The sequence below is a fragment of the Lissotriton vulgaris genome, chromosome 6 (assembly GCF_964263255.1).
Source record: "Lissotriton vulgaris chromosome 6, aLisVul1.2, whole genome shotgun sequence".
NCBI lineage: Eukaryota > Metazoa > Chordata > Amphibia > Caudata > Salamandridae > Lissotriton > Lissotriton vulgaris.
The window spans coordinates 1,865,331,959-1,865,353,412 of NC_141694.1; the positions used below are offsets into that span (position 1 = coordinate 1,865,331,959).

General features: G+C 45.1%; 1 protein-coding gene across 1 annotated transcript in view; it reads left to right on the forward strand.

The window, feature by feature from the left end:
- Positions 1 to 17,724, forward strand: part of LOC147709687 (uncharacterized) — a 280,392-nt gene extending 262,668 nt beyond the window's left edge. Inside the window, exons 20-22 of the mRNA XM_086926072.1 lie at positions 5,576 to 5,716; positions 14,902 to 15,051; positions 17,462 to 17,724. Coding sequence (XP_086782198.1) covers positions 5,576 to 5,716; positions 14,902 to 15,051; positions 17,462 to 17,724 — 554 coding nt within the window. The remainder of the gene's footprint in view (positions 1 to 5,575; positions 5,717 to 14,901; positions 15,052 to 17,461) is intronic.
- The last annotated feature ends 3,730 nt before the right edge of the window (positions 17,725 to 21,454 follow it).

Sequence of the window (21,454 nt, forward strand, 5' to 3'; positions counted from 1 at the left end):
TAATCGGGGTAATCAGACTGTGCATACTGGTACATCTGCTGTGAAACTTGCTGTGTCGCGGCAATGGGCTGTGGATGTGGTACCGCTACTGTCTGTACTGTCTGTTGTGGAGCAGGCATAGGCTGTATGTTCTGTGGAATATGTTGCTGGACCTGATGTTGGACCTGGTCCTGTCTAGGCTGACGTGGTCTCTCTTTAGTTTTACCTGTTGCTATATTGTGTTTCAGAACTGTACATTCATTCACATAGTGACCTGGCTGTTTACAATAGTTGCATGTCCCTTTAACGGAAGCCGCCGTATTATTAGACTGTGTCATACCCCTTTTCTGACCGTCAGCTGGAACTGACTGAGCAACTAACATTTTCATTTTCGTATCTTTCATACGTCTCTGTTCGTGATCTTGTTCTTCCCTAATTCTATTCTGGTGGTACTGTAACATTTGTAACATTTGGGAAGGCGTATTTGCTTGCCATGTGCTTTCGACTTTCAAAACACGGTTCTTAACTTGAGGCAGGGAATTCTCGACTAATTTTGATACAAAAAGGTGTGGGTATGACTCGCTACTTGTTTTCAGGCCACTGTTAATAATTCAACATTTCTCGAATCTAGAGTAAAAATCACTAGTATCTTCATCGTGTTTCTGCTTACAGGCTGAAATTGCGTCCCAATCTTCCTTTTTAGTTGTTAACAGTCTAGGCAAAACCTGTACTAATAAACCTGGTAATGCTTTAGCTTTATCCCCAAGGCCTAACCCTGGGGTACGACCATTTTCTTTGACTTCTAATGCAGCCCAATCAATCTTTGTGTCTCCCACCTCCCATTCTTTCTCCTTTAGTTTCTCGTAAATTCCTGCAGGCAACAGTACTTTTAACATTTTCATAATATCTGAATACGTGTAATCACCCATGAGTAACATATCTTTAATTTCTCGGTGAAAACCTGCAGGGTCTTTATCATGACTGGGCACTATTTTCTTCATTTCCAATAATTCCATTTTAGTGATGGGTGTGTATACGAATACTCGTTCTAGTGTGTTATCGTCTTTTCTGACCGGATGTACTTCCCGTAAGGGATTCTGTCTGTCGAAGTAAAACATTTTTCTTTCTGGGGGTGGTGGAGCTGAAATAAACTGTGGTTTCAGGAAGGCACTATATTTGTGTCGATGTTCTAGAATTTCCTTAATTAAATCAGTACCTAGGCCTCTCCATCTATTCGAGCGTAGTTCTATTAAAAGGACCTGGATCAGAATGTTTGCTTTTGAACAACGTAATGAGATGCTGAATCATGTATACACCAGCTAATTTCTGTTCATCAGGGGAAAGGTTCAAAAACGTCTGTGCTACTGTATCATCATTATATGTACTAGAATTGTCAGCCCATTGTACTGCAGACCGGGCTAGTTCTTGTTCATCCATGGAATTGAGTACATGGTACCCCATTCGATCTTGAAGTATTTTATCGGTAGCCTGAAACATATGTTCAGGAGAACGTGGATTTGATATAGCAGAGAGAAAAAGTCTTTTGCTTTCTGGACGTATTGTTTTCTTAAGGTATCTTTCCTTACCTACATATGCTATCATGTCGCTAGTTGCTAATTGCGACGTTTCTGCTGTGGTCTCTGGTTCTTCTTCCTCCTCTGAGGTTTTCCCGTCATCTGACTCTAGTTGCTCTTCAGGTTCTCTGCGGGCATGTATTTCTATTATTTCTTTACGGATCTTTCTAACCATGTGATGTACACTGTTCTCCTTATCATGTTTACCCTCCGCCATATTCTGGCTCCATCTAATCAGTCTATTCATCTCACTTTGTGGAAAACCTGCCTGATCTTGTTCTCTTATTAAACAATTTACCAAAAATCGCATTATTAAACCTTTGTTCTCAACTTTCTGACGTGACATGGCTGCAGCAACAGACTCTGGTCCTTCTCCTGTTCTAATAAAATAATACAATTTGTCTAGATGTTCTGGCATTTCTGGTAGTAATATCAAATAATCTGTAACGCGTCTCAAACGTAGGGACGCTAACAACATGGGTCCTGACGTACCAGGCACTGGGTCATATCTGCAGTCTGTAAGTTCTCTTCTAAGTTGTTCGGCCGGTGCATCTTTCGGTGTCCGAGCCTTTGCTAAATCTCTCATTGTCACTCGGTGTAACGGTGGGGGTGTTTGATAACCTCCTGTAGCACCTCCTGAAGCGGAGGCTTGAGCATAACCTGGCTGTAGGGTAGGTACCTGCTGTAGCTGGGTTGGATCCTGGACCACGCCAGTCCCAAAAGGATTTGATGGATGCAGTTGTTGAATACCCGGGGGAACAACGGGAGCGGGTGCGGGTAGCGGACCTGGAGGGGTCTGCTGTTGCGGACCTGGGGGCTGATGATCATGGGGTAGGTGGATGTCAGCAGGTGCAGGTGGTGCGGGTACATGGGCAGGTGCAGTAGTATATGTAGGAGCTACATCGTCTAAATAGGAGGAAAGAAAAATGTCTGCTGCGGTCTTGTGACGTAATTTAGTCGGAACCAATGGAGGGGGCAGATCTTTTGGTATTTCCGGAGTGGCCTTAGGGAAACCCTCGGCCAAAAGAGGATACATACCATTCACAAGAGTGTTTCGTTGTCGGTCTACTTGTTCTGCTTTAACTCGTATTCCTTCTACAACTAGTTCATTTTCTCGAGCTTTATCTGAATCTTCTCTACGTTTTTCTGCTTTTCTGAATTCTTTCTCGGTACGTCTATGCGATTCTTTACGCCACAATTCTATGGCGTCTTTCTGAGATTGTCTGGCTTTCTTTTTCCATAGCGCCTTCTTCTACTCTCATGATGCAATCTGCATCCCATGTCCCTGTAACGGGCCATCTATATTTCTCGTCTAGGTTCTTAGTATAATCGACCCATAAATCTAGATATAATATGGCATCTAAGCCGTGTTTATGGTACATAAAATTTCCTGGAGTGTCCCTAGGTGGGATAGGAATCGCTTCCTCTAGTATCCCTTTCCTAGTTCCTAACTGTCTTAACTTTGAGAACAATGGCATCTTGATATTGGGCACTTGACACTTACTCGAACTTGAACACAATTTTTACACAGAAACACAGTAATGTATATCAAACAGTCACTCATACCACGACATTAATCACATAGAAACATTTTGAACACATATTGACTATACATGAATTCTATAACGAAAACAAAATCGAACCGTTGAAGACACGAATTACTTGATATACTGCTAAACAGTACAGATACACTGCTAAAACAGTGCAGACCGGGTCTGTGTACCCAAACCCGTCTTGACCGGATACATAGTAATGCACCCGTCTAGATGCGTCCCCAGCAACGGTACTCACCGGGAAGCACGGAACGGAAGGCCTCGGAAACTCGTCTGGACTGGACCGGACTGGACTCGACTCGACTCGTGACGTCACTGGTACGTCGGAACTGGTGGGCCTCTAGACACCTCGGACCTTGCTCTCTCGGCTGGGCTCTGGTCGGGATCCTCCGCACTCCTCACCACCTCGTCTGGATGCTGATCGCAGTCTCCGTCACCTCCGTAGGCCTGAGGGAGATACAGGAAATCCTGCGGGTACGCGTAATTGTCCGTCATGGCTGTGGCAGGGGGCGAAGCCTGCGACGCACCTACCGGCGCGTGGGGTGGGGGAGGGGTCCCTATTCGGGCGCCAAATTAATGTGGTAAATAAATATTTACAGTCGGAATTTCTATGCGGTAAAGTTCAATAAAATAACTCACTCGGAAATGAGAGGCAGAGTCCGTGGTATCTGAGTTATAACGGTTTTATTCCATAAAATGGAATGGTTCGAACCATGGTATCATGTTCCTGTCACCATTAAGGATCAGGAAGGGATAGACAATACTTTATTAACAGAGTACAATATATATAGTCAATGCATATAATGGTGATGGATACAGAAGGCGTAACAGCTGAGAGAAACGAGATAAGAACACATGTGCGTAACAGAAGGCGTGCACAAGGGCGTACACAGAGGTGTGTGCTAGAAACGTCACATGAAAGTGTCACAAGTGGGTGGATACATAGAGGAATCTTGCAATGTCAGCAGAAATCTGTAGCAAGGATGCGCGCGCAGCAGCATGACGTATGACTGACGTGAGGCTGGAGGGTGCAGGGGACTTGACATTTAACACTAGAGGAAAGAGACAGAAGTCTGGCATGTCAGATCGACTCGTTCCTAAATCATATCTGATATCTTGTGTTTGGGGATCTATATTATCTAGAAGGAAAAGGTCTCTTAGGCAGAGGCTACTCTATACTGACTATTAATGCGTGCATAGGTGACTACGTGTCTGCGTGTAATGCGAGGGGCCATGGGCCTACCATGGTAACGGGAGCAATGAATTACTTGCATGGAGACAGAAAGGCCGGGCCCTTTGCTCTGCAGCCGGGGATTGTTTATCTACTCTGCTAGACTGGAATGTGTTTTCGAGGAGCTGAGCTCGGCTATACTGATAACTCGAAGGCAAAATACTGTCTTTGGCAGGCAAGCAGGCCGAGCCGGGCACCGCTCGCCACGCAGGGAGTAGGACAGAGGTCAGGGATGTATCCCACGTTGCAGCTTTCAGGAGGCAGAGAGCAGAAAGGGCTCGATGGCAGAAATCAGGGCCTAGCTCTGCAAGGCTAGGAAAACGTGAAAGTGCACCATGAAAAGACGTTGATAAGGCATACTTAGGAACTGAATTATCAATCCATTCATGGTGGATCTGAAAGAGGACATATTAACGTTGGACGCAAATGTATTTGCGTCTTCATAGCTGGTCGAGGAGGGAAGTTACATGTACTTTAAGCACGTACATGGAGACGGTGGGGTACACGTTAGGGGACATTTCTTGACCATAAAAATTCAAATTACCTCACCTTGCTGCACTGCCCTATGTCAAAATGCCATAAATTAGGCCACACTTCTGAGACAAAGTAAAAAGCAGTGTGCTGCTGGCATATTTAATTTAATCTAGTTGAGCTCTTGTTCAATAATGTATATCGCACGACACTGAAGCAATCACAAATATCCAAAAAAGATGTATATTTCAAAAAAATATTTTTCAGATAAACTATGGTGAAAATACTGATAATGTTTTCTTGATAAAAACATTGATCCCCTTTGTCCTAAGTGGACTCTCTGTCTGATGTTGTGTTTTACTAATATTTAGTAGGCACTTATAGTACGTCTTCTAACTTTATGCCCCCCTGGAATTTACCTGGGAGTCTCACCTAATATGAGAAGATTTTACAATACTCTTTATTTCTGCTGAAGAAATAGTTGGGCACATATAATTTGCTCCTCCCGGGTAACAACCATGTTGACCCAGGAGATCATTTGTAAGCAAAAAGTTGGCAATTTGTCAGTTGCCTCTATTTTTTTCACAAGTATATTTTATCTGTTTTATTGTCTGCACTTTTATGACCCTTGTGGACGAAATAAAGTTACTAAATGGAATGGAATAATAATAAAAATAATCATCATCATCATCGTCCCCATCATCATCATCATCATTAGTATCATCATCATCATCCTCATTATGATTGTGCTGTTTTGTCTTTCACAGCCAAGCCTGGCATTTGTCCTTATTTCGTGGCCAATTGCGGGGATCCCCTGGACAAGCCAGAGTGCCAGGATGATGGCGATTGCCCGCTGAATAAGAAATGCTGCCGGCTGTGCGGGAACAAGTGCTTAGAAGCCGTGGCAGGTGAGGGATATGAATTCTACTTCTGCGGGGACATCTGAATCTAGTCTGTGTTCCTGTACTTGTTATTGTCTGTTGATGTAAACTTACTGCATCAAACCCAGCGTTCCCTGTTTCTGCTTTCCCATCAAACAAAGACAGAGTGTGTGAGATTTACAGAAATCTAAATAATCAATAATATCAATCACAGCATTTGTAAAGCGCGCTACTCACCCGGGAGGGTCTCAAGGCGCTGGGGGAAAGGGAAATGTTACTGCTCGAACAGCCAGGTCTTGAGCTGCTTCCTGAAGGAGAGATGGTCTTGGGTTCACTGAAGGTGGGTGGGGAGGGAGTTCCAAGTCTTGGCTGCCAGGTAGGAGAAGGATCTTCCTCCGGCAGTGGATCTGCGGATGCGTGGTACAGTGGCGAGGGCGTGGCTGGTCGATCGTAGCTGGCGGGTGGGCGTGTAGAAGGTCATGCGGTCGTTGAGGTAGTTGGGGCCCAGGTCGTGGAGAGCCTTGTGTGCGTGGGTGAGGAGTCTGAACGTGATTCTCTTGCTGACGGGGAGCCAGTGCAGGTCTCTCAGGTGTCTGGTGATGTGGCTGTGTCGGGGGATGTTCAGGATGAGTCGTGCGGAGGCGTTCTGGATGCTTTGGAGTCTTTTTTTAAGTTTGGCTGCGGTTCCGGCGTAGAGGGTGTTCCCGTAGTCCAGTCGGCTGGTGACGAGTGCTTGGGTGACGGTCTTCCTGGTTTCGTTGGGGATCCATCTGAAGATCTTGCGGAGCATGCGCAGGGTGTTGAAGCACGAAGATGTGATGGTGTTGACTTGTCTGGTCATCGAGAGGGAGGAGTCCAGGATGAAGCCCAGGTTGCGTGCATGGTCTGTTGGTTTGGGAGCGGTGCCCAGGGCCGGAGGCCACCAGGAGTCATCCCAGGCGGAGGGTGATGATCCAAGGATGAGGACTTCCGTCTTGTCTGAGTTCAGTTTGAGGAGGCTGTTCCTCATCCAGTCGGCAACGTCTTTCATCCCTTCGTGTAGGTTGGCTCTGGTGGTGGTGGGGTCGTTGGTGAGGGAGAGGATCAGCTGGGTGTCGTCAGCGTAGGAGATGATGTTGAGGTTGTGTTGGCGTGCGATGGCTGCGAGGGAGCTCATGTAGACGTTGAAGAGGGTTGGACTGAGTAAAGATCCTTGTGGTACGCCGCAGATGACTACGGTGGCCTCGGATCTGAAGGGGGGAGGCGGACTCTCTGGGTTCTTCCGCGAGGAACGAGATGATCCATTCCAGTGCTTTCTCTCGGATTCCAATGTTGCTTAGGCGCTTCACTAGGGTGCGGTGGCAGCCAGTGTCGAACGCCGCAGAGAGGTCTAGGAGGATGAGGGCCGCTGTTTCCCCGTTGTCGATCAGGGTTCTGATGTCGTCGGTGGCTGCGATTAGGGCGGTCTCGGTGCTGTGGTTGTCCCGAAACCCGGACTGCCAGGGGTTGAGGGAGCCATTTGTCTCAAGGAAGGCGGCACGCTGTCTGTTGACGGTCTTCTCGATGACTTTGGCCGGAAAAGGAAGGAGCGAGATGGGACGGTAGTTCTTGAGGTCGGTGGGGTCTGCCGTTGGTTTCTTCAGGAGGACGGTCAGCTCGGCGTGCTTCCAGCTCTCCGAGAAGGTGGAGGTGTGGCAGGAGGAGTTGATGATGTCCCGGAGATGGGGTGCGATGATGGCGTCGGCTTTGTTAAATAAGCATTGGCAAAGCCAATATGTCTTACTGTAACATGCTAAGACATGCAGGTCCAAGCTTGCACAAACGTTGTTTGCATGTTTTAAACAACACATTGAAGCCAAAAGTATTGGCTTTGCCAGTGGTTACTAAACAAGGACTCCAAGAACATATTTAGGGACCCTTGTTGAGGAACATCTTTTTCAGGATGATACTATTTTTAGACTACTGCATGCTTTTGACACTGAGATTTTCAGGCCCCGGTTCTACTGTTATTAGTTGTTTTTTTCACATTTTTATATTAAGCCTTTAGAAGGCTAACGCCTATGATGTGAGACTCTGAGGTATTTCCAGCGGACCATCCTGCTTTTATTGTCATATTTCTAGGATGCTCATTGTTCCAGGAAACAGGAAATCCCTTTAGTTCCTCGCATCCCTTAACAAGCGTGGTGCCTCTTGATTCCACAAAGACCCAAAGAGCCCTGGCCACCCTTGTGTATGAAGAATATAACTTGGCTGCTCTTGTCCCACTTGTGAAGGAAGTTTGCACAACGTTTGCATTACTGAGTCCGGGTGCGCGAGTGTGTGTCCGCTTATACACAGGGCTCTCCAGCACGAACAGTAATGCGCGGTGTGAAGGACATGCCGCACGCCTCCAGCCACCCTTGCGGTCTATCTGGGCACAGTTTCACAGGTGTTCCCATGTGAGTCCTGTTCAAATAATACAGGAACACTGAACGACAGGTCAGCAGGAGGAACAACTCTACATGGGTGCAGCCGCCTGAGCTCTGAGACCCACTCACACAGGATTTGGTACTAAAGTCAGATCCCAAGTCTCAAATCCTGGGCTGACAAGAGAGGATTCAGCCCTTAAGTAAGATATCAGGCTCAGACCTGGACTCACAGCAGTCACAGCAGGGGATTCTGATCAGGCTTCGAGCCTGGACTCTAAGCAGACACCGAACTTGTCCTCACAGCAGACATCGAACCTGCCCTCACAGCAGACACAGAATGGGAAACTGTTCAGACTCATAACATGGACTCGCATCAGTCATATCATGGGCTATGGATCAGCCTCAGAACTCAGAGTCTCAGCAGACACTGAACCTGCACTCACAGCAGACAAAGTATTGAACACTGATCAGATGCAAAGCCCAGACTCTCAGCAGACACCGAACCTGCCCTCACAGCAGACACAGCATGGGAAACTGTTCAGGCTCAGAACATGGACTCACAACAGTCATATCATGGGCTATGGATCAGCCCCAGAACTCAGACTCTCAGCAGACACTGAACCTGCACTCACAGCAGATACTGCATTGGACAGTGATCAGGCTCTGAGATTGGACTCTCAGCAGACACCGAACCTGCACTCATAGCTGACAAAGTACTGGACACTGATCAGGTGCTTGTTTCCGGTCCAGGGAAGACATGGCTTGGCGGTTCGGTCTGGACTGTTCCCATGAGGCACAGGGTCAGACTGATTTGCATATAGCCATGTCTGAACTAGGGTGGCTGAGTGGGCTAAAGAACGGTGAGGGATTAAACCCAGACCTTTTGACTGGGTGTGAGTGTTTGATTGATTCAGATGCTCCGTCCATCACCACCCCCTTTTGTACCGCTTTTGGCCGCCATAAGTGTGGCAGGGTATGCTCAGACGTGAGTCCCTTGCTCACTTTGCCACTGGAGTCAAGCAAGCCCGGCTGAAGACGGCTGGAATGCCAGAAACCGGTCCTCGGAAGCTTGTTTCCGATCCAGGGAAGACATGGCTTGGCGGTTCGGTCTGGACTGTTCCCATGAGGCACAGAGTCAGACTGATTTGCATATAGCCATGTCTGAACTGGGGTGGCAGAGTGGGCTAAAGAACGGTGATGGATTAAACCCAGATCTTTTGACTGGGTGTGAGTGTTTGATTGATTCAGATGCTCCGTCCATCACCACCCCCTTTTGTACCGTCATAGGTAAAGAGCATCTTGAGTTGGTCCTTTGGATGCGTGACAAATGAAATTTAGTGGGGTGATGCAGACACCAGTACTAAATGGCGTTGGTCCTACCCCTGATGTGTGAGAGTTGACAAGGCTGTAAATGTGTGCACAGGAAGAGGGGAACTACTGGTTGTGTTTTTTGCTATGGACATTACAATGAGAATCAGGGAAGTTTGCCCGCTATAAGGATGGCACATTGTAAATACCAGGAGCAGGGTGAGAAAGGTTCTCATCAGTTCCATCCATGTATTTTCTAAATACCAAATAATGGAGGAAAGTTGCTAAAATAATTTATTTTCAATGTGGCTATTAGAAGGACCTTGCTGGGCAGGCCACGTTCCGTGTCCCTGGTGGTGGGTACAAGGCATTGCTAATATTCAGAGTATCAAGAGTAGAGTGGAACCACAAAACTTTGATTCTCTCCTTTCAGAAAACACTTTTTTATAGATTTGGTTTGTTTTGAACAAACAAATAATAAGGATTACAGACATGAACAAATCTTAGATTGGCAGCATAATACTCATGCTGACATTTCTAGGATATTACAGAAGGGGGTTGAACCCATGCAGTCACGGGGACCTGGGCGTTGTGTGGTAAATGTATAGAAAGGGTCCCCGTGAGGAGAACGTGTAAACACACAATAACACAATTACAAATTCGAATAAGAATAAAGAGTTGATTCTAAAGAGAATGTTGTCATTTATTCAACAACACTACATTATAATTTAGTGAAGCATTATTACAATCACTTTAAGGAGAGTAGGAAATTAGAAAATGAAATAGCCCCAATATGGGAGGGGAGGGAAGGAGGAAGTGGTGCTCAAGGGCTGTGAAAAAGGTTAGGGAAAGTACACAGACTTAAACAGGATGTAAATAAATACAAGAATCAAAGGAATTGGGAATTATTCCAAAAACCAAAGCAGCCTATGTGAATTAAGGCAAATATTGAAAACACAATTCAGCTATGGACATTCTACGGTCACATATGCAGTTCAGTGTGATCCAGGGGATGTGCCGGACGTCCAAAAGTGAAAAGGCGTCGACGTTTCGACCCCTATTTATAGGCTAACTTAAGTCCTTTTCCGGGGTCTTCATCAGGACCGTTACAGTGGGGGAAGGGACGAAGTGGGGCCGTCCTGTCTGTAAAATTAAAAACCAATATCAGAAACTGGGGTATTGAGTTAGACATCACAGTCACTGTCCTGTAAACCATAAAGGTTAATTGATCTAGGCAGAATAACACCATGGGGTCCGGGTCATTATGACCTCTGGACAGAGGGAACTGGGAGCGGAGTAAGCAAAGTGTCATGCTCAAGCTCAGTAGTATAAATCTTAATTATCGAAAGCAACCCTTAAATACCGAGGAAAACAAAAGCCAACATGAAATTTAAATGATATATACAATATTATACATTGTCTGCGGGAGAGACTCACTTGGAGTGGAGGAGAAACAGTGCAGTGGACCATCCAAATGGTGTACTGCTCCCGAAGGGGAAGAAACTTGCTCCCAAAAGACTGTCAACTGTAGATGGAACCACAGGTGTTCATTAGTCCAGTTATCAGTGTGTCGTGGTGAATTACCATTACACGGACAGGATTAAATAGTTACAGGTCCAGAATGGCTGGTAATTGAGAAGGTGTCCCTAGGTAGGAGAGGTGGGAATCTAGCATCTGTGCTGAATCTACGAGAGTGCAAATGGATGTCTCTCATAGACTCCATTAAAAATGGCTTGAACGAGCAGGACGGCAGTCTTGCCCAATTGGCTGCATTAAGATGATGGAATCCTCTGCGCTGTATACTCTACTAGCTAAACGATGTCACTTGAGAGGCATAAAACATCCTTCTCAATAATTTGTTCGCTCACTCACACTAACATGACCTTGCTACTTCCATGGGTTACTCGTCTACACCACCATGCATGATAGGTGCACGAGTACAACGACTGCCTGCTGTTCCATATTATATGATCCTTGCTGGCTCACCTACACTCCCATGTTTGGGTAGTGCGTGAGCTCAATATATTATGATTCTTCATTTTTGTTACCTAGCCAAACATATGTGTGAAATCTCTCAATTTTTTCTATGCTCACATGCTTTGTGCTTTTTATTCATCCGGTTTATCTGATATTTGTGATTTTTCAACACATGATCTACTGTCTGTCCGCATGTCTAGGTTGAGATACTTAGGCAATTCTTGACAGCCTATCTTGGTTCACGATGTGCTGGCTCGCCTACACTCCCTTGTTTGGGTAGTGCGCGAGCGCAATATATTATGCACTTTTTTTGACATTTCATTTTGGTCAAATTAATTTGTAATTCTTTATGAGCAATGCTAGCATAATGTCACATGTTTGTCCATCACCCGGCGAGACGATACATTATTACTCCCACCAATATTATGCTGAGACTCCGCCCTCAAATTCCGCGTAGCGGGTGAATGAGTCACGTAGACCGAGACGAAGCAGTATCTCTTCTGGTTCCATTACCCATGTTAGGTGACAGGCTCCGCCCCTAAACTCCGCGTAGCGGCTGACGGAGTTCTGTGGATTGCCATCGGACGGAAGGCTTGTGCCTCGTTCCCCTTGCATCAAGTAAGTGTTTAACTCAGACGCCCTGACCCCAAACTTGATAGAAACGGGAATACGTTCCCTCATTACGATTCCTTGTTTTTCCAGGAATCAACCGTGACGGCACCCAGTCGGCCGATTTATCATGGTGACCGCCGCGTGCACCCGTGGTCTCCTGTCCACCTAAATGCTGCGTGGACCTATACAAGGTATTAACCTACTGTGACTCATGTATACCTTGTCCCCAGTGGCCATAGTGCTCTTACATGCTCATTAACTGCCAATAATTTTTGATTCTGCATAGAGTCCCCTTTTGTTGGTTAACATCATGGCCCAGTGTCAACTCGTATGCTCACAACAAGTGTAGTGTCTCCCATTATGCACTAATATGACTTTCAGCGTCTTATTCTATTATACCATTCTAATACCCTGAAGTATTTGGTTTGACCTAGATTTGACAGCTAGATCTACAGCAAACCAGCACGCCGCCCTACCAGTCTCGGCAGCAATTATTCCCGCTGATGTATATCCTGATGGAGTGTGTTTGATTTAACTAAAGGTAATTTTATACCGGCCTTCAACGTACCTTAATTGTCCATTCTGGACCTGTAACTATAGTAATAGTAATTTCCTACTCTCCTTAAAGTGATTGTAATAATGCTTCACTAAATTATAATGTAGTGTTGTTGAATAAATGACAACATTCTCTTTAGAATCAACTCTTTATTCTTATTCGAATTTGTAATTGTGTTATTGTGTGTTTACACGTTCTCCTCACGGGGACCCTTTCTATACATTTACGACATTTCTAGGATGTCATGGCATCAATGAGAATGTTCAAGTGGTGAAGTTATCATCATTGCTTTCAAAGCTCATTTCTTCTGTCCACCTTCTCCATTTTTGAGCTTCATAAATGTGCTGCTCCAATACTCTGCAGCGGTCAGGGCCACCCTCCATTTGGGTATTTTGGAGGCCCTCCAGCATGTTTGGGAATGACCAGCTGGAGGTTCACTAATGCTTTTTGAAATCTATTGATAACATTTTCTTCTAAAATATTAACCAACACTATTTGTGGAGTGTGAGTATTACAGCATTGGGCAATGACAGCTATACTTTCTCCAGCTTCTTCCAGTATTTTTGAGAGACACATCACTGCCAGGTATAATGCAAAGAGTTGCCCATTTCCTCTTGCCATGCCTTAGTCCAGCCTTTAGGTATTATTTATAGTGACCACTTGTTTTGCTTTCATCCATGCAGGATTGTATTGGCCACCAAAGGCCACAAAGAAGTGCCTCTAGGCAGTAATGCAATATATTGATAGGAGCCAGAATAAGATGATTCTTTAAAGAGCCCTTTGGTGAGAGTATTGACAAAACTAGAATTATACCTGATGTGCTCTCTGCCTCCAATCCCTGTGATCAGATGAATAAAGACACCTCTTTACACAGTTCCATTCTTTACACAGATTTGTTTAGCCTTAGGGTTTCTTGATATTGTATTTAGAGAGGTGCTCATTTTCTTTCCAACACTCCTCCCTTCCATACTTCATTTCCACTCATTGTGGATTCATTAATGAAAGTGTATTTCACTTGTACTCAGACATTACGTGTTGCCTCACCAAACCGCGTGTCTTTTTGTATACAGTAGTGTAAGAGCCGCTCACTTTTCGTTTGGCCCCAACACATGAACAGACACAACATGAAACAAATCAAAACATAATACCTATTTTAGACATTCTGTAAGTTTTATGTAAGTGAGTGTTGGCATCACACATAATATTATGACTGAGGAGTCCTGAAGAAGTCAAGAATGCTGTGCCCTGCAGGTGATGCAGCTTCACTGCAAACCATTACTCACTAGACATTTGGGGGAATATTTACAAGGAATTGGCATAGGGCAGCATCGCAAATCATTTTGCTGTGCTGCCGTGAGCCTAACCAAGAGGACAGGAACACACTATATTCAGAGGATACAGTGCATTCCTGTCATTTGAGCCCTAGCTGGCACACACTTTGCAGCCTTGTGGTATTCACACTATTGTTTTTGCGTAGAAAGGGGCACCTTCCTGCACAAAAACCATCCAGAAATGCGCTTTCCTCTTTCTATGTGAGCTGCAGAATGCAGTACATGTAGAAAGATAAAAAACTAGGAGAATTGTAAACATTTCTCCTGGGTACACTGCTCTAGGGAGGTGAAACGTTTGGTGCTGCTCCAGTTTTACTTAAATGTGTTCATCTAGGGCACCATCAAATTCCATGGATGTTGAGTGGGAACACCTACACAACACCCTTGGAACGCCTCTTTCACTCAGAGTAAGGCAAGTCAGTGACTTGCGCTGCCTCGCCTTACTCTTTATCTACAAGGCCATAAAAAGCCATGCATGGAGGATTTACGACGTGGCCTTGTAGATATGCCTGAGCCCTGTGCACCACCAGAACGTCCGAAAAGTGACGTTCAGGCGGCGCACAAGGCTTGTAAATATGTCCCATTGGTCTTGAATTTCAGTGCCACCATGGAAAGAGATGGAAACGCGGGTACGGTGGTGACCACCAGGCCATTATACTCTTGACCTCACTGGGCGCAGGTAAGAAGTAGCCACGGGAAGCTCAGTCCATTCCTTCTCCCGCATCTTTTTCTGTGCCATTGGGAACTATTGTGTGGTTTGTGCTGACACAATGAAAACATCTAAGAGTATGGGTGGAACAGTCAATTAGTTTGTGTGGGTTAGATGTGTTTTTGTCACCTGGCTCAGCTTTGATCCCTGTGGTGAAAACTATGCATAACCAATAGTCCACAAATGCAACAGTGCTACTGTGCCTGAGATCATAATTTTAAGCACTATTAAGATCATTACTTTGGTGGGTATGGCTTTCCCCAAAGATCACTTGCTGTTCAGTCATTTGCTATGAACATGAGTCAATCTTTCACTCTCTTCTTTTTTTGCAGATCATGAAGGAATCTGTCCACCTTACAATTCAAAGTCACTGGTCTGTCCAGCTATCACCTTCCCTTCTTGTAGACATGACTCAACCTGTGAGGCTGATAGAAAGTGCTGCACTGTGGGGTGTACAGAAGAGTGTGTCAAGGCCCTAAAAGGTGCATTTTTACTAGTTCTCACGGTTGGGTCTGTAGTTGGGTGCAGGCTAGAATTGCTGCATATATTCTCATTCACAGTTGATTTTTTTGCATCAGGTGCTGATGGCCTCCCTGGGACTGAATCACCTACCCAGCTAGCCTTGAACAGTAGCAGTGTGTACACTCTATGAAGTGTGTTTTTAAGCAATCCACAATGATTAACTTTATCACAAAACGAAATGCTAAATATAAACAGGGTTTCTCTTAATGCTCGTACTGGAGCCCCAGCTGACTAGAGGTTCCCATTGCCAGACAGTGCTGCAGACCTTTCTCAAGGCAGTGATTATCCTCAGTCAGATGGTAAAGTGAAAGAAGCAAAAAAATGGGTCACATTCAGGGGCCGCGTGAAAGCTGTCTCTGCATGGAGTCAGGTGCGTTGGTACAAGCTGGTGAAAGGAAGCATCTAATCTCCAGGGTTAACTACAACAGAATGAAGATTAAGAATAGTTACTTATTTATAAACAACTTTATTGGCATGGTTGTTTCTACTGTATAAATATCATCTCTGTATACAGAAACACATTTCTGGTCATTACATTGCAAGAACAGACAACAACAACTTCCAACCACAACCAAAATCACCTCAACCACTTTATGGCATTACCCCTACTTCAGTACAGTCTACAATCCCAGCGTAGATCTCTAAAGCAATATTCACAATATTAAATGAGAATTATATTGTGTCTCCTGACAGCAAGAAGCCATGCAATTGGGAGTTGAATAGCTATACTTTAGCACACAGGAGTATATATTAAAAAAACTTTTTTTTTAAATGGTTTAGGTGAGGGCAAAGGTAAGGAAGGGGGATCTTAAAGTTAATCGTGTGGGTAGATGTAAAGAGAGTTAAGGATGATTTTAGGGTTTAGGGTGGGTAGAGGTCAGGGAGTTAAGCGTGGTTTTAGAGTTAAGGGTTGGTAGCTGTGAAGGGATGTAAGAATGATTTTAGGGTCAAGTGGCGTGCAGAGGTTAATCAAGGTGAGGGTGATTTTAGGGTTTAGGATTAAATAGAGGAAAAAGCAGGTAAGGGTGATTTTAGGGTTAACAATTGGGTAGAGCTTAAGAGAGGTAAGGTTGTTTTTAGAGTTGAGAATTGAGTAGTGGTAAAGGGAGGTAAGGGTGATTTTAGGGTTAAGTACTAAGTAGAGTTAAGGGTGAATTTAGGGTTTAGGACTGAGTAGAGGTGAAGGTTTTTGAGGGTTTACGGGTGGGTAGAGGCAAAGGAGGTAAGGGTTCCTGTGGTCTAGGAGAGGGTAGATGAAAAGGGCAATATGGAGGTTTTAGGATTCAGGGGATGTTAGAGGTGAAGGGAGTTAAAGGGGTAGAAAACGAGGGTTTGGTTGGGTGCCCCTTGCACCCCCAAAGAAACAACACCAAATTTGTCAGAGACCTAGATCTTTACCTAGAAAGTATGCTTTTGGGATGTGGTGAAAATTCAAAGCATTCTTTATTGCAGCTCTTTTTGGGGTGAGTGCTCTGATTGGCTGGCCACAAAATGAACAAAGATTGTTGCAGCCACTAATAAAGGACTCTGGGATTGGTCCTTGTGTCCTGAAAATTGTTTTAAAAAGGACATAAGGGAGCAGGATATCGATACACCACCCCTATAGCCTTGTGCGGGGCTCCATGAGAGCCGCCCTAGCCCAAAAGTAATAAATACAAGTTTTGGGGTGGTCACTGCAATCCTGCAGGGTTGAGGGACTCCTAAGCGTCAGGAAAAATGAATTACAAAAATAATGTGGGGTGGGAGGGAACGGGGGGAATTGGCCGGCCACAGGAGGGCTAGGCCCTGCACCTGCACAGGATGGGGTCAGGTATAGTAATAAAATCATACTTTACTTTAAAATAAATTCTATAAATTCACTGAAAAAACAAAGGTTATAATGATGCTATAGTTAGGTATGGTAATAATAGCTTATTTTTAATTAAAAGTTAGGCGAAAAATGTCAGTTAAAACTACCCTTTTAAAATTAAAAAAACACTGGTTCACCAATGATAGTTTGCTGAGCTAACTAGAACTGTTCTCATGTAAAAGATAGTGCTCCAAGTGATTCCCTTCCTAAGGAGATCCACACCCACCCCCAGTCACCAGGTGGGAGGTTGTATTAGACAATGTTCTGAGGAGGATCTTGCTCATCTGTGTTTACTCTCCCATGGAAAGGCTTCCTCTTACTACATTCACTGCAGTCTTGAAGACATTACAGTCTCTCCATGAGCCAGCAGCCGGAATTCAACAGACAGATAAGCTGGACCTGATGGGAAGAGGCATTTGAAACCAGCAATGATTCTGAGCAGGAAACCATTTCCAGAGAGCACACCACCTTATTACTTTAAGATCACTATGTTTAAAATGCTGTCCTTTGCTTTGTTTCAGAAAAAGTGGGTGATTGTCCCAAAGTGGCACATGTTAATGAATCAAAAGATATCTGCCATAAGTGTAATAATGACAAGGACTGCCCCGGAAATGACAAATGCTGTGCTGGATCGAAGGGACGCGAGTGCCTACCATCAGACAACTTTATGGGTAAGAGGTTCACCAGCTATTCCTTAGAGGCTGGACGAGTGAAACTGCTTCAAGATGTGCATGTCATCCAATTAAATGTTCAGTTTAAGAATAAAGATCAGAAACAGAAATAATACACAAGTCATTATATACATTATGCCAAAAAAAGGTTCAGTTCCTTTCAGTCCCCAAATGAATTGTTCAATTTAAACTAGGCCCCTTCTGAACATTGCTATAAGGTATATCAGGAGAGACCTCATGTTTATATCAAAGCCAGTCAGCGTTGATTTCCAAATTCGATATACATGGAAAAAAGGCAATATTGTATTGTAATGACCTATTTATTTATTTAAATAAGTAATGACCTACTCCTGATGAGGCTTTTAAAGTGCTTTACTCTGGGCAGCACGCTGCTTCGGAACTTACTAGTTAGCCCAGCGTTGGTTATTGTTAGTTATTGGTATCTGTTGTGTGTGCTCAAGAGGACCCTTTCATGCATTTGCTTCGGGTTCTTTGTGGTATTTATTTGAAAGGTTTATTTATTTATTTATTTATTTTAAAGGTTTTATATAGCGCTGGCTAGACCCGGAGTTATCAGAGTGCTTTACATGAGCATCAGATCATAGTTCAAGGTTACATCGTTACAAAGGTTACACAGTTATTAGAGCATGTCAACATAGTTAAGTGTAAGGTCGAGATAAACAATAAGCACAAATACGTAAGGGGAAAAGCAGGCATGGGGAAAGATTCAGGGGAGGAGGCAGGAGCTGGGGAAGTAGACAGGTAATGAAGGCGGGAAAGAGGAGGGGAGGGTGAAGAACACCGCAAGGAAAGAGGAGGGGAAGGGTGACGGGGACACAAACCTGTAGACAAGTCAAAGCAACGTCCAAAGTCCAGGAGGAGTGGTATCACTTCACTATCTCAGTTGCGGGAGGCTCCCTTTATGCAGTGGACTCTCTCAGAGGGGTCTCTGATACTCCAAGACCTACAAACTGAATCCTTCCTCAAAAAGGGGAGAGGGAGTGCTTTGGCAAGGGGTGCCATACCATACCTCAGCTGTGGACTCTCCCTTGGCGCAGTGGACTCTCTCAGCAGGTTCGCTGAGACTGTAGATTATAAATATTGGATCTTTCTCCAACAAGGGGAGAATGAGTGCTTAGTCAAAGGGCACAAAGGACAGGGGGCTAGGCAGACTAGCAAGCAAGATGAGAGATTCATGGGATAGGAGGTAGGAGCTAGACAAAGAAAGAAAGAGTGCTAAATGAGAACAAATTCAATTAACAAGGTATTATATAACGCTAGCTAGACCCGAAGGAATCAGAGCGCTTTACATGAGGAACAATAATGTTGCAATTTGAAGAACATAGGGGACAAGGTGAATGGAGCAAGGAAGAGTAAGGGGATAGGGCAAAGGGGTAGGCGGAAAATCGGACCTAGAGACGAGGGGAAAATCTGCCCAAGGTCCGGCTGTGTAGATGACGGCAGAGGGGGGAGTCCACAACCCATCTCCTCTTTAGCTATATGGTAGCTCCACCGGGCATCAGCCAAATCGTTAGGTCGCCACAGTCTGGGGTAAGTTCCGCAGGTTCCAAGTCCTGATGTGTAGGCAGGTTAGGGGATAGGTTCAAAGTCTGGTCAATGTCCAAATGTTGTCCCAGGGAAGTAAAACAACGTGTAGGGGGCCACTATGGAAGCCATCTTGGGGTCAGGCAGGGGACTGTACTGTACACTTGTACACTGGTGACCATCCTAAGGTCAGGCATCTGGCAGTTAAAGTCAATATCCAGGATAGCGGCCGCCAGAGAATAACAAATCCAGGGTGCACACATCATCACAGACATGCACAACCACACACAAATGTGAGCAAACACTCTCATACGCGAACAGAGGGCGCATACAAGCACACATACAATACAATGCTCTATTACAAAAACACCCAAATACATGTCCACACCATCACATGCACAGACATGCACAAGCACACACAAATGTGAACATAGTCTTTCATATACACACAGGCGCACACACATACACGTGCGTCCGCACACACACCCTCATACACGCACAGACGCACACACAAAAAGCACTCCCATGACACATTTCTCCAGGACTGCCGCAGCATTGATGGAAAACAATGACAGGTTTGGACAGACTAATGAAAGAAGGCTAGTTGTGCACGCAGGAATCAGTCGAGGCCAACAAGATGGTGCACGCCAAGCGGGGATGCCGCACAGAGGGTCCGGGCGTAGGAGAAACAATGGCGAGCTTAAATGTCCAAGGGGAATTACCAGAGATCAGTGCAGCTAGATCTTCATTGGGAGCGTAGTGATGAGGGCGACCATCTTGTGGTCAGGCACTGGAGGCTTCGCATCAGAGCCTGTCATTTGCTCATACTAAGCACTACACTCCTCTTAGATCTTGGGTCCAGGAAAGTCCCGCAGGCTGTCTGTAACGACTGGATTTTTGGACCAGATGGGATCAGCTCCTGAGAGCCCCTCTAACCCAGCCGGAACGTAACCACATCCCTCCTCAGGACCATCTATCCAGGCACCTGGGTACCTACCTGAGGATGGGGAACTCGCAATATACAAGCTCATATCATCAGAAACACCACTAAATCTATAGGGATACTAAGAATACTCACTGATTACTAAGGACATCCATGCCCTATACCACACTCATACCTTATAGTCTCGCGACCACATGGGTCCAGACTAATCTACCCTGGGGCAGTTCTGATTATCTACCATTACACACTGATCACTATCAGTGCTCACTCGACACACAATCCGGCGTGTCTACACACATGGGTCTGCAGTCCCAGTGCTCTCATTTACACACGGTTCACAATCTGGCGAACCTACACACCGTATCCCCCCGGTGCTCTCATTTACACACGGTCCGCAATCCGGCAGACCTCCACACTGGTCTCCTCCCCAGTGCTCTCATTAACGCCATTTACCAATGACGACCACTTTCCTATGAATACCTTCAGCTCTCTGTCTCTCTATGTTGGGAAGTCTCTCTCTCTATTCACTAAGGGCTTACTACTACAATAATAGAAATTGGTATGGCTTTCCAAATTGCAATATGTATAAACTTTATCCCTTAGTTACAGGTTTCCTATCTCCCTAATTATTCACTATTACTTACCTGATCAGGGGTAACATCTGTTCAAACAGTAATACCTGACTAGGAGACAAGGTTACCTCCACTGTATGGGGACAAAAGATATACACCACACTAGTTCACTAAGAAATGGGGAAGTTTTATTATAACAATGATGAAGTACACATACATAAATCTATGGGGTCTCTATGACTGACAGTAGTTTTAACACACCGCTGAAAGAAAGGATTAGACATACAATTTATCTGCGGGGTAACAGGAACTTTTAACACACCGCTGAAAGGAAAAAGATTAGACATACAATAGCCTAGGGAATAAGGACAAGATTAAGGTGTAATTGTAAAGGGGACTAGTTTAGACTACCTCACCTATTAGAAGGAAGATTTCTCTCTGACTCTGGTGGGATCAGGGCTCTCTCTCTGTCTCTGCCTCCGTCACCACAACACCACGCCTCTGGTTCAATTGCTCCAGCTGACAGCATTAGCTCCTCCATCTGCTTTGATGCTCTCTGCACTGCTCTCTCTCTTCAGCTTCAGCAATCATCTGCCTTCTTTCTCCATTCCAGAACTGCACTCTATTCTGCTGCTCCAGCAGACATCCTGCTCTCTCTCTCCTCTACAAGAACCAGACTGCTCTGACTCCAAGCTGAACTGACCACTCCTCCTCTCCTGCAGTTCGCTAATATGGATTCCTCTCCCCTCATGGAAATTTCCAACAAAGGGCTGCCTCCCACCG